Source organism: Ctenocephalides felis, unplaced genomic scaffold (genome assembly GCF_003426905.1).
Source record: "Ctenocephalides felis isolate EL2017-DRISC unplaced genomic scaffold, ASM342690v1 CF-g0.4_SCAFFOLD_01886, whole genome shotgun sequence".
In the NCBI taxonomy this organism is placed as follows: domain Eukaryota; kingdom Metazoa; phylum Arthropoda; class Insecta; order Siphonaptera; family Pulicidae; genus Ctenocephalides; species Ctenocephalides felis.
Genome location: NW_020538040.1, coordinates 51,919,892 through 51,935,058, shown reverse-complemented (window position 1 = coordinate 51,935,058; position 15,167 = coordinate 51,919,892). Strand labels below are relative to the sequence as shown.

The 15,167-nt window shown below is 28.0% G+C and overlaps 1 protein-coding gene and 1 pseudogene across 1 annotated transcript; one reads left to right on the top strand and one right to left on the bottom strand.

Moving 5' to 3' along the window:
• The first annotated feature begins 233 nt into the window (after positions 1 to 233).
• On the top strand, positions 234 to 821 carry LOC113375073 (activating signal cointegrator 1 complex subunit 1-like). Its single transcript, XM_026615022.1, has 3 exons — positions 234 to 257; positions 323 to 498; positions 604 to 821. The coding sequence occupies exons 2-3, from the start codon at positions 378 to 380 to the stop codon at positions 819 to 821; spliced, it is 339 nt and encodes a 112-aa protein (XP_026470807.1). The 5' UTR covers positions 234 to 257; positions 323 to 377.
• A 979-nt stretch (positions 822 to 1,800) lies between these two features.
• The window catches only part of LOC113375072, a 48,196-nt pseudogene continuing 34,829 nt past the window's right edge, over positions 1,801 to 15,167 (bottom strand).

Sequence of the window (15,167 nt, the reverse complement as noted above, 5' to 3'; positions counted from 1 at the left end):
TTCAGCTGAAATAAAAGATCGGTTTCAGGAATTCAAAGTAAGAAATTTATTCATTTTTAGAGTGATTTATTTACATATGAAAGTTGTTGATTATTTTTAGGCACGTATTCTTGAAAACCCACTAATTTTTGTAGATCCAAAAAGTTTTCAAATTCCTGAAAAGTTGCATTTAACTATTGGAACAATGTGCCTTATGGATAATGAGGATAGAGCACTAGCTGCAGAATATTAAATGAATGCAGAAAATCTGTAATAGAGTAAGTGCCGTTTTTTAAATAAATATAAACTCAATCAAAAGATTACCCATGCGATATGATTGTAGTCCTATTCTTGAAAAACTTGGGCCTATAAAATTGACTTTATCTGGACTAGAAATAATGAATGATGATCCATCAACAGTTGATGTTTTATACGGATGTATTCAAGAGACCCAGTGGAGTAATGATGGCACATTTCAAAATTTATTAGATAAAATTGTTGATTTTTTTTCTAGGAAAGGTATGTTTGAATGTTTTATTATCAACATCAATGAATTTTTCTAATAATATAAATTAAGGTATTTTATGTTGAGTTAAATATGAATTGATAGCGTTTTTCAAACAGGTTTGATACAGAAACAGTATGACCATGTGAAACTTCATGTCACATTACTAAATTCTTTGTTCAGCCAAGACTCGGAGGAGATGGCAAGAAAACCATTTAATGCTTCAATAATATTAAATACATTTGGCTCATATGAATTTGGTTCACAAGAACTTCAAGAAATTCATTTATCACAACGGTATTCAACAGGTGTGATGGATATTATCAATCCACAATGATACTGCAATGTTGAAATATTATGTAAATATAGACTTTAAAAATTATCAGTTACAATTTAAAATAAATGCATTGTATTTCATTTATACATACAAAGTTATTTTGAAATTAGTAAAATACTTTACTAATTATTTTAAGTATTAAACCAATAAAATATTCTAAATAAACTATACTTAAATAAATAAAATGAAATGATTTGTGTAATAAAATGACGAATTTCATGATAAAGTTGATTTGAATTTTAATCACAGTCTGAAGCTGAACTTCTCAGTTAATAAATATTTCTATTGTGCACATTTAACAAGCGTTTTATAATATTTCACTATGTGTTTATCTATCAATGGTTTTTGTTTTAAAAGATATATTATGTAGATAATATATTAAATATGGTTTTTGTGCAAAAGATAAAATTTGAATATAAAATACATTGATACATATACACAAATTCATTATTGTTAGCTTATCTTATTATAAGATATAAATCTACAATATATAAAAACTTTTATATCTAAATATTATTTGATTTTAATTTTATCTTTCAGTTTTCACAAAATTTTGATAATATGCAACAGTTAATAAAATTGTAAAGGGTACTTTTGAATGAAATAAATTACCTCCTTTATTCAATAAACTTGATAATTTTAAATATACTCATTTTAAGATCTGTTAAATTATTAAAGGTGTTCAACGGCTATAAAAATATTAGTCAGTCATCCAAACATGTTTCCTGCTTGCGGAAGACAAACCTTAGCATTAACCATTTATAAATTCTACTTTATGGAAATATCAGTTTGTTCACTCCATTACTTGAGCTAATTTGTTTTTACAGAATCTATCACATTGTTGAGTAAGACATCACTTGTTACAATTCCTTTGGAAAACTCTGCATAGAGTTTTTTTGTTTTTGATTCATCATTAAAACTTTCTATTCTTCCCGTAATAGCACCTTTATCGTTAGTCTGATTATCAGAACGTCTAGAACTAACTTTTAGGGAAGAGATTCAAGCCAAATAATCGATGAATGTGTGGTTGAATCATAGGAACTATGACTAGGGCTAATAAACCCAGAATATGAAATGATAGATATAAATGCCTGAAATAAATAGATTATATATATAATATTAAAATCAATAATTTACAAGAAAGTCTGCAAACCCATCTGAGGCAGCCTAATAATTACTTACAAATAAACTCGAACTCCTGCCCAGAATTCCAATAAAACAAATGTAAAAGTAGCATAGGCCATAAATACTCTTGTCACAAGACATGTTAAAATATCATAGAATATTCTTGATCTTTTGTCATTAATAAATAATGGTCTAAAGCAACGTCTCATCTGAGAAATAATAGTCATTATCAGTAATATGCATTTTAAAGAAATAAGTCATGTACTAGACTTACATTTCTGGCAGCTATAGTAAAAAGTGCCCCTGTTGCAAAAGTTAAATAATAACCTGGATAAAAACCATGCCAAAATGCTGAAAGCAAATAAGTCAACGCAGTTCCGTGTTTGGACACCCTGTCATATACAACCATTCGCAACCATTTATTTGTACCCATATTCCAATTAGCTATACTTTCACGAAAGCTTGTTCCAAACTAAAAAAAATAAACAAAGTAGATATTTAGCCAAACATTGCAAAGGCATAATGCAATTTAAAATATTTAGTTCTAGTGTTTAGTGTTAATTTTAAATAAACTTTTAATCAAAAAATGTAAAGTAGTAAAAATATTCCTTATGTAATGCACAATGATTAGAAAATGGTTCTTTTGAAAGAACAATTACCTCAAACTTCAGAATATTAATATTAGATATACCATCCCATTTAGGATTATTATTTTCATCATATCCATTGAAGCCTAGACCTGAATTGTTACAAATGGCATCTGCTAATATCCATGCATGATAGTATTTAAATCGTACTAGTGTAGTGGACATTATAACATAGACCATTTTTTGAAATATGTTCATATCCACTATAAATTCATCTTCTAAAAATGATTAAAATGAAAGAAAAAAATTAACATATTTTAATACACAAAGTATTCTGATTTTAAGATACTAGTACTAGTAACATTGCACTAACCTTTCAAAGCTTTAATTGGAAACAATGGGAAGAACTTAATAAATATCAGTGCGCATATTGTGCTGACTATCACTTTTTTGAAGACAATGATTATAGGAGAAGGTTCAAGCACAACTTTTCTGCTGTTTGAGTTATTATCTAGACTTGCCTAAAATTTGAATAGCAATTAATTATTAAAGATAAATTAATTATTAAAAATACATAGTAAGGATTTGAGTGTGGAAAATGATTTAATATGTTATCCAATAAATTAACGATTTAATCCGAGATGAAATAAAATATAACAACTATATAAAATTCAATGAATAGTATCTGCTATAACTTGACCCTTTTGCTACAAGCGTAGTCTATATGCGACATTTGGTTTAAAGATTTATCTCTCCGAGTTAAATTACTGAGAATACTAATTCGTTTTTATTGTTTTTAGTTCTTTAGAAAAGTAGTTTTTAATTTTTAAATACATATTTATCGGTTTTGATCGGAAAACCGTGAATTATTTTAAACACCCTCGTAGCAAAGTGGTTAATAATAAAATCTCTGTTCATTCTCAGATCCTTGGTATAGAATAAATATACAACTATTTGTATAACAAAAATACTATAAAATTCGATCTGAGGCATTATCTTTTTGTTGTTTTACAATTTCATTACACATTATCGATTGATTCTCCTACATAAATATATGAATCTACCATCGGCAGAAGTTACGTTTTTTATGTCTATGCATTACAATATTTTGATCTCACACGTACCGTTGATTTCGGTGTAAATTTCAGAACATGGTTTCCATCAATAAAATCAATATAATCTCTATAAAAAACAACTGGTCCAGCCATAAGACCCTGGAAATGGAAGGTGTAACTGAAGAACTCTAGAGCAGAGCAGTAGGTATTCTGCGAACAGCATGATAATTCTGGTCCTTCGTTAAATCTTTCTCGTCGCGTGCCAGGCCGTCGTGAATGCTGAACGCAAGACTGGTCACCTTCTGAGTAATTACCATAAGGGGACCTGTAAGGTGTTTTTCATTATTTTTTTATTTAAATTAATTTATATTTTATATACCAATTATATGCTAATTAATTTAATAATAGACATAAAAAATAGCGTGCTGAAAATATCAAAACCATTATTTCGATCTATATAACCCGTAGTCGTGAGATGCGAATTAGTGCAATGAAAAAATTGAGGCTACATAAATAGAAATGTGGATAGTAATGATACTATAGTGGTGCATGGTTTCGTACCCTAAGGCAAAAAACTTTGAATTTTTTTTATGAGCAATTTTATAGCCGCGCGTAGTTGTTTTAGTGACGTAATATTGAAGCGCGTAGGCGCCGCGCCATAGTCTAACGGTTAAACATTATCAATCTTGGTATGAAAACCCATAGAAATGCAAACAAGATTATACTTATTATTATAATCTCTAAAAATATCTGATAATTTGATGCGCTTATGTCTAATGATCACTTTTGACCGCCAAATGGCATTGTTTAAGTCTACTTTCATTGGATCTCTAAAACCACTGGTCCTGCCTTCCCATAAATTGTATCAGTTATCATTCTATCAATACGCGTAGAATGTTTTCTAAATCATACAAATCGGACGCTCCGTTATCTCAAAAACTGAATTACGATTTTGGCACTTTTTGCCCGTATCTTCGAAAAGGCTAGACCTGCCAAAAACTAATCAGCACCTCTCCTTATTAATAGGAATCGAATGTTTTTTAAGTCATTTAAATAGGTTCATCCGTGCTCTCAAAATCGTCGACAAAAATTGTATTCAAACACACACACGCACATCCATTGTTTCTAAGGTATACCAAAATGTTCAGAAACCTTTGAAACGTGAAGATATGAAAATTTCCATGTTCGATTTTTTTGCGATTACTATAACTTACCCTACAGATAGTTAATAAATGTATCTGATTTATTTTTAATTTTTATATTTATCAGTTATTCATTTCATAACAGTATAAGAAGAAAAAAAAATTCTTTTTTATAATTTATTCGATCATTTCAAGATAAAGTGCATATACTTTGTGGAATCGAATTTCAATATACTCCATTTTTTCAATTTATTAAAATTTTTTTCGGGCACGAATTTTTTAGAACTTCGTAAAATTACTCGTCGAGAAAGGAAAATCAATATTTTGCAAATTAGAAAACGGAATATTATATATATATATATTATTATATATATATATATATATTCAAGTTATATATCAAGTTATATATCTACATATTTTCTTAGAAAACTGATGCAATCTCAGAAAATATAATCACAAAAAGTAGTTTAGATGAAAATCTCATTATTATTGAAATTGATAGTATGGAAGGCTTTTCATATTGAGTAATATCTATTTTTCTTTATAATACTTTTATTTCTCATTGCAAATAAAATTATCAGCATATATTATATATAGAGAGATAGACGGTTTATTCGGTTTTCGACTTTCTAAATAGCCATATGGTCTCATCTTACAAAAAACTTATGTAGCTCGCAAGAAAGCTTAATATCAGAGATATAAAAGTTTCTTTGGAGAATTGCAATATTTTCAAAAACCAGGCACATCCCGTCCAATGCTGCAACTTATATAATTTAATATACATTTTACAATAATAAACTAATACCGAAGATAATGACAATTTATCGCTAATGCAGAGTATAAATAATAATATGAGAAGCAAATATAATTATCAAGTTGTATCGCCCCTATATGGGAAAAAATTACACAACTAAGTATATAGTAAATAAATTACTGATTGCTATATTTTTTTATTTAGAAAAACTTATGTTCAATAAATTATATGGAAAAATAAATATGTCCCATTACAAATTGCAACATGTTCCTAATCTTAATAGTGTAGAAAAATTAATACCATGCTTGTTAGTACAATCATATTTTCACGGTAACAATTTACTGACTAACTGAAACATAGTTTTTCATAGAAAAAAAAACTAATAATTGTTATAATGTTCAGAAGATGTAAGATAAAATTACAAATAAAACAAAAATTATGAGAGTGATAACTTACTGTAATGTCTAAGGTGTATGATCCGTATAATCATAATACTGTCTGTGCATGTGAACAAATGATAAATATAGCAAAGCAGCGCCGAGGACTAGTCTACAAATGTATAAATTCATAATTGCAGAATAAACTAATATGAATTGAGAATATGGTCAAAACATTTAAGAATCATATAGTCAAACGTATTTTCGTAAGGAACGAAAAAAATTGACCGATATTATTTATATTAACAAATGTTATGATCCATCAAATAAAAATGTATAAAGTTTTATTAAATATATATTTGATTTTTTTTTAAATATTTCTAATAAATTCTAATGTTTATTATAACCTGAAAATAATATATTGATTTGGTTTTAAAGACGATTCAATAAAACTGCGATGATGCATTGAGAAAAAAAATGTGCAGTGGTACATGCCGCGTAAAAAGTGAAAAATCAAATTGCATCTTTATAAAAACAGGTTTCAGAATATAAATTTACCTTTGTACGATATTGGGATTTTGAGTTCGAATTATGATGTACGATAAGGCGGGAAGACCAGCAATGTGGAAGGCGTGTCTGAAAAGAAAGATTACATTTAGCAATCATTAATTTACTTCATTTAAAATAGATATATAGTAACAATATAGCAGTTTAAGAGTTTTAAACAAATTCAAAACGTGAAAGCATAAAATTCACGAGCCTGAATATATGATTCTAAGGCTCGTGAATTTTATCGAATATGAACATTCAACAAAATTTATTAATTTCTTTGCAATATTGAGTAAGTGCATATCAATTAATATTGCATAATTTCTGTCATATTACAAAACGTTATATTTTGGCATTAGAAAATAAAATATTTTGATATTCAGAGTCGCGTGTTTAAAACTTATCAAATTATATTAACAAACCTAAATTATCAGTTGGAAAGGCTCAGCTAATCAATTCAATGACATCAATAATATAACCACCGAAAATCTTAAAAATTAAACACAATTGAAATGATAGGAAAGGTAAGTTTAGAAGATGACTATGTTTGCTTCCCTGGAGTTTTAGCCACGTGCATTAACTTCAATCTACACCATATTTATTCGACAAATATTCGAAAGAAGTATGTACTATCAATGATAAAATATAAATGTAGAATCATCGATATTTTATCATTTAATAGTTTCAGATGTACGCGCCGCCCTTAGTACAACCTGGCCCCATATAAAGCGGCGCGTTCCACAGGTTGAAAACCGATGATATAAAAGCAAAGACTAGTAGTATAGGTAAATTATGTAATATTTAAAAAGTATTTATTGCAATAAGTACTTACGATCCGAAGCAAAATATCCAAAGAATAGCCCTAATGATAATCCAAATGCATGGCGATCCTGCCATGATCTGCCACAGCGAGTGAATGCTGCACTTGCCTGTGCGGAGAGAGAGAAGATTTGTGCGGAGAAGATGCCAGGAATAATGCCAACAGTTGAGATGTTATAAAATTTACCTGAACCGAAACAATAATAAACATCAACAACATCGTAATAAATGCAGTATTTTCTAATTAGTTTTCGATATGGAATACATTTATATTAAGTCCGATGCAGCACACGGGCTTAAGTATTCTTGTAACTGTAAGGTTTTATCGTAAGGCGAGCGTACTTAAATGTAAAATTTGACTCTAGCATTTTATTATTTTTTATTATTATTTAAATTAATTCTCATAAATATGAGAAAAGATCATTCATATGGATTAGCCTAATCGCACACGATACATATATGTTTATTGTTTACATTCCAATACAATAGTTTCATTGTACACGCTCACCTTACGATAGAAACTTGACCGAAAATATGTAACAAGAAATGCGCCGCACTTTATATAAACAAAACTTATGATAGAGATTTTTGCCTGCTCTATTAAATTTATTTGAGAAGTAAACGACCATAAATGCACATTGCTACTAAAACCATTACAAAACAATAATTTCCTTCGACGTCGAATACTATCAATGTTTCGTAAAATGTTTATAGTTACATTCGAACTAATTACTGAAACATTGAATTGAACGTCATATACTACGTACGTCTTACATTGTGAGAATAAAAATAAACTAAATCTAAATTCGATGTTTCTTAATTATCAAAAAATACGTTCCCCGGATAAGACATAAATTTAAATAAGCTATATAAGTTGTAAATATTTTGGTTTTGCCTAAATAAATTACCAAAAAATATATATTCAATAAATTGTAACTATAAAAGAAGAAATTTATAGTTTCCCCACATCAAAGCGTATTCATAACTCACTTCACTAGTCTAAACAGCAGCTGTGTATGAAATAAACTAAAATATTATGCAAATATTTACAGAAAAAAGCATACAGAGAAAAATGTTTAAATGTATTGTAATTCAAATATTCAACCTCAAATTCATTCAGAATTTTATGTAAAAAACGTTCAACATTACTTTTTTAAAAACTAGCAATCACCTTGATTCTTACGACGTCGATATCAGGAGAAAAACGTCAATGTTTGAAAATCCATAACAAAAGTATTTACTTCCGTTGTTAGTTAGACCTTAATATAATTTTTATGTACACATTATTTAATTGTTTTATAAGATGTGATGTTATTTTTTTAAGTTAGATTCAACAGTTTTTATATAATCTTTAAGAAAGCCTACATGTGAGTGGTTTTAAAAGGACCAAATGAACCTTTACCCGGTTATAGATATAAAAAATAAAAAATAGCAAAGAAAAATGTATGTTTTGCTAAAAAAATATTAAGCAATTTTCAAAAAAAAAAAATTTTTTTTTGTCAATCAAAACTTTATTCAAAGAAAAAAAAAAAAAAAAAAATAAAATAAAAAAAAAAAAAAAAAAAAAAAAAAAAAAAGATATTTTAACTCTGCTGATGAATACTTCTGACGAAATACCAGATAATATACAAAGTTATTTTTTGTAAAATACACTCGTAAAATTTATATTTTGCATTAATTGAATATTGTAGCTATTATTTTGTAAAATCTCTTCAAAATTAATAATAAGACATTGAATGTGTTCGTCCTCTAGCTGTCCCATTTTACCCCGCCTATGTGTAAGAAGAATCCAGGTTGACTTGCAATATAATTGGTTTAGCTTTCACAATATAATAGCTCAAAATCAAATTTGACTATCGTGCCCTACCTTAGTACAGAATGTGTAATAATAAATTCATCAAATAGTGATAGGCGAACCGCTGAATTGCCTTCTGAAAAGGCCCGTATTTAAGTCCAGTCATTAAAACAACTTAAATGACTCGTTAAGTTCTGATCGCTGTTTAAATAAAATCCAACAAAATACATGGTATATTCTATATATGTTATTATTTTATTATCAGAAATATTTCCAAGTAAGAACATTATGTGGTTCTAAAGCACAGATATCGTCTCTGAATCTGACAAATATTATTTTGAAATTAAATAAATAAATATATAGAAATCCGCGCTCATACAAAGTACGATGATTACATCAAATGATGTCATTGTTTGAATTGAATTGGCTAGAAACGTAATTCAAACAAGATTAAAGCATCGATGTAGTATATAGAGCGCCACACCTTGCGATAAATAAAGTGAGCAGTTGACAAAAATATTCTGTAAAGTCAAAATGAATTATTTAAAAAAAGTTATAACGCTATTACTATATTAGACTCAAAGTAAAAGCAAATGAGGAAATACGCATCATTATATATATATATATATATATATATATATATATATATATATATATTAGGGTGGTCCTTAAAATGGTCATTTTCGAATTCCTTGTCCCAGGGGCTCAAATGGTTCCAAATAGATAAAAACAATTCTCTGAAAATTTTAGCTCTTAATATTAACGTTTAGATAGAGCGCAATTCAATCAAAGTTTTGTATGGAAATAGCATGAAAAAATTTCCAAAAATTTTAAAAATGTTTTTTAAATGTAATTTAGCGAACAATGAATGAATAATAAAACTCATTCATTTGTCGCTAAGTTATACTTAAAACATTTTTTTTTTTAATTTTCAAAATTTTTCCATGCTCTTTCCATACAAACTTTGATTGAATTGCGCTCTATCTAAACGTTAATATTAAGAGCTAAAACTTTCAGAGAATTATTTTTTATCAATTTGGAACCATTTGAGCCCCTGGGAGCAAGGAAATTCGAAAATGACTATTTTAAGGACCACCCTAATATATATATATATATACATTTAATTTTGAATTATTCATTTTAAAACTGACTTTATTCAATATTTTCTATTTGTGGCTTTATCCGGTAAACCGCACCTTATGTGAAAATAATGATGATTTGTTTAGTATACTGACCTCTTTCTCTCTATGTAAGTTGACAAGTTTGATTTAAAATATAGTATTTTCTCTACTAAAAACTCTAGAAAAAAACTTGCGTCTAAATAAAATATTAAAATAAATTGAACGTGGCTCACTAAAGTGCGAGCTGCAAATATTCGCTGCACAAATATGAATTACAAAATAAAAGCTTATTTTTATGACTTCTCAAAGATGTCACGAGTCAAAGCGTATGCTAACTTCTCATATAATTTTTTTACACAATTGTTAATATACATTTTTACAAGTCAGAGGTACGAGGTTCGATATCGGACTCGTGCATCCTGATGTCAAGTAGTGGTGACATCAGCTTTTACTTAGAAATATAAATAGCGATATGTTTCCAAGTTGAAAATAGCTCTTGGTATTGTTGCATCAATAAAAAAAAACATCGGTATTACAGAAATTGTAATAATAAAACTCATCACATACATAGAGACAGAACAATTATTTGGGTTGCCTATAAAACTTATAATGGATTTTTTGTTAAAAAAAATAATATTGCAAAATCATATTAAGTTAAGATCAAGAGTTATGGATTTGTAATATGTTTTGTTATTTTGTAAAACTTTCAAACTCTGAACAATTTTGTAAGATCATCACAATAGCTTATAGGACGCTTAAGTACTGATCACTGTTCAAATCATATTATGAAATCTACCTAAATATAAATTATTAGAATTGTGTAACTGCTACTACTACTATCTAATAATGATCTGAAAATAATGATTACAGAAACTGCATTGGATATACTATAATGTAATACAATGATACGATCCAATGAGCTCGTTCAATAATTTTATATATTTTTTGTATGTTAAATTTTGCTTAAATATGAAGTTACAACCATTTTTACATATGCATTCTTTTCCTAGTAGAATTATACCAAAAATTAAAACTCTTGGCCCATCTCGGATCGAGAAGTAAAAAGAAGGTGAACAGAACATTAACGATATTAATTGCATTTACCGGAAATTATTCAGCTAGTCATCCAATTACTATTGCATCTTATTGAAATAACAACTAAAACTAGTGATATATGGCATCGTACCTTGAAGCAAATTGCTAGAACTTCTCGTACCGCAATGAAATATTCGAACAATATTAAATGTTTTCGAATATATTATTATAAATACTGTAACTTTCATTATTCGTATTTCATAGACAAAATATAAAAACCTATGAATTGGACGATGACGTTTATATAAGTTTGCATGAAAAGTAAATGAAGAAAACTTGATGATCCCCACTGAAGAGGAGTTAGTTAGAATGAAATAAGGATCTTATCTCATATTTCTAAGAATTATATAAACTGAATTGCAAAGTTAAAATTATTTATTTCAAGTATATATTTCAGATATTCAAAAAATATTTTTTGGAAATTTAAAAAAAAAACTTTTTGCTTTACCCAAAAACAACAGTTTCGTCAATACAAATAAAATGTTTTTTGAATAATTCAAATCAGATGCTTCGTTCTCTCGAAAACAGCCTTTTTTACACATTAAGCCTTCATATTTCCGGAATGTCTGGACCTGTCTTTGCCAAAAAGCTAATCAGCACATCTCCCCATCAGTAGGAATTGGACTTTTGAATTACTCAAATCGGTTGACCTGTGCACCCAAAATCGTGGACAAAAAATTGTATCCATACATACATACACACAACACATGCTTTTTTTGTGTGCCAAAATGTACGATTACAATAATTTATCCTAAGGAAGTTCATAAAATCTGCAACTTTTGAAAGACTATTAATTTCGAAGCGAATAATTAAAAATAATTAATTAATTAATGTAGAGATTTTCTTTGTTAACTGCAAGTTATAGTAATCGCAAAAAAACGAAAATGAAAATTTTTATATATCTCTAATTTTAAATTTTCTGAACATTTTGGCATACTTTAGAAAAAATGGATGTATGTGTGTGTGTGAACATCGATCAACCGATTTGAATACTTCAAAAACATTCGATTCGTATTGATGAAGAGACGTGCTGATTAGTTTTTGGCGAAGACAGATCTAGCCGTTAAAAATATTCAAAATTAAAAAAAAATCAAAGTTTCAAAAAATTCAAATTTTCGAAATTTTTCATCATTTTCAAAAATACCGAAATTTAAAAAAAATCGATTTAATAAAATAAATAAAATATAATAAAATAAAATAAAATAAAATAAAAATTTTTGAATTCTCAGAAAAAACGTTTTTTTATAAAAAATCCAAAAAATTTCAAACTTCTAAAAAAAAAATAAATTATCGAAAAATTTCTAAATTATCAAAAAAATCAGTTTAAAAAAAAATGAACAAATTTCTTGTAAACATACGAGGTGTGTTCAAAAAGTACCCGGAATTACTAATAATTAAATTTCGCGGGTCTAGAGTGTCTGATTGTCAAAATTTTTTTTTTATTGTGTTGGTATACATGCCCCTAAAGTATGATGAAATTTTCAGCTATATTCACTGTTTACTTTGTCTGTGGTAGTCGCTAAGGTTCGACGTGTTTTTCTGAGCTCGGCGATTTTTACAATGGAAGAATTGAAAAGTCAAAGAATTTGTATTAAATTTTGCGTAAAAAATGAAATAAAGTGTTGCAAAGTGCAAAAATTCACCAGATATGGCTCCGTGTGACTATTTCCTATTCCCAAAGTTGAAGAGACCCATGAAAGGACGGCGGTTTTCCTCGATTGAAGAAATAAAGGCCGAATCGCTGAGAGTGCTCAAGGACATATCAAAAAGTGAATATCAAGGGTGCTTCGAAAATTGGAAAAAACGCTGGCATAAGTGTATTATATCTGGGGGGGACTACTTTGAAGGGGACCACATTAATGTAGACGAATAAATAAATATTTTTTTGAAAAAACGAAAATTCCGGGTACTTTTTGAACAGACCTCGTATACATAAGTTGCTAATAAAATACGCCCGTCACCCAATTTAATAAGCATTTATAAATTTATAGTATGTATTTATAATAAATAATCTATGCACGATGCCATGCACCCCACTAGTTATACAATAATACAATATAGATTTAAAACTGCGACACTTCATCCAGAAAACATTTAAAATATTGAAATATACTCGAAATATGTGCAGAAGAGTAGTACCGGCGCGCAGTCTTTGCCTACTATAGCCAGAAATAACCGAAGTGTGATGAACAAACGACAAACTTTGCATGCAAAACAGTTTCGCATTTCCTGCAAAGCAATTCTTAACGAATAAATTTAATTAGTTTTATTATGAAATGTATTTCACATTCCACAATGTGGCACATGGTATTATCGTTTTTTATATGATACGTGCTATATTTAATTTATAAATAGGTACATAGTCATTTGAAGACGATATGAACGCATTATCATTCATAAATATTTTTACGATAGAGCTAAAATATCGTTGATCAGATAATCATTTCAGATAGCAAATTTAATACTTATTATTTTTATTGGATTCTTGATATTACTAAAATAGCGGTTGTTTATTATGTTCAACAATATAAAAAACAAGTTCTAGATAAAAAAAATATGCTAATAAAAAGTCAGACGATTTCCTCATTTATTATTCATCAGAAATATTGTGTGTGATGATTTAAAATGCAAATATACTAAACTATTTATTTCTATGCAGTATCATCATGACATGATTATGCACGAAATAAATGAATGAATTATATTTATAGAAATATTATTGAATTATTAAAAATGATTTAATTTAAATTGAAAAGAAAAACAGAAGTGCGTATGTGAGAAGAAAATTACAAACGTAACAAAATATGTAAATAGTAAGTAATCAGAAAACTAAAATTTACGGACAAGTCACAGTATATTTTGTATCCAATTACGAATCTTATAATTGCATGTAGAATTTCTATATTACTTGAAAGCAAATATTAACATACTTTTTCTATATTTTTATGCTGAGATAATTATTTAAATGATGACTGTTTCTTATATACTGTGATAATATGATTGTTAAGATCTCATATCATGTATACAAAATTTTGTACATATTTAATGTAATAGTTTTAGGTTGAAGTACAAAACTAAAAATGTAATGCAATGATTTTGTATATGTTACTTTTCTCAAACAATGAGTAATATTAATAGAAATAGATCGTTATACAAAGTTTTATCAAAATCGTCAAAATAAACTTACAATTAGTTCAAAATTTAATTATGAGGAAACAGCCTGTTTGATCTTTAACAACAACTAATCAACGCGAATCCCAACCAATATCTTTCGAACAGTTTTTGAATTTTTAAAATCGATTCAAGGCTGTAAACTAAAAGTGGACGAAAAAATTTACGGTCCCCTGCTAATTACAAAGAAACGACTTGGCCGATCGTCGCGCAAAACTAGCAAGCTATATCGATAAGATTTTAAATCGGTCCAGTCGTTATTGAAAAAAATGTCGACGAAAGATCAAATTTTTATTAGCATATTTTTTTTCATCTAGAACTTGTTTTGTTTTATTCCTGGACATAATAAACCACCGCTATTACACACACACAAATATCTTTTCCAAATTTGGTCTCACTCGATTCAAAATTACTTGAAACGTCGAGACAACATAAAATTATCAAATTGGATTTTTTCGCAAAAAGAAACTACTTCGGGAAGTTAAAAAATTATTGTCATAGTTTTTTGATCTCAAAATAGCTCTGTGCTTAAAAAAGTTTGAAATGTTTCAAAGCAATGTAAATATAAATTATTGCTCAAGTTAGTTAACTCATCGCCATGCAAAATTCTAATGATTGAAAATAGTATATAATTTAATTATTGGAACACGTATGCATCGCTAATGTGTTTCGCATACTTTTGCACAATGTACGGAAAAGGAAAGATATTATGTAAATGATCGTATGATTTTGTTACGTTATCTCGCACCTGTCGTG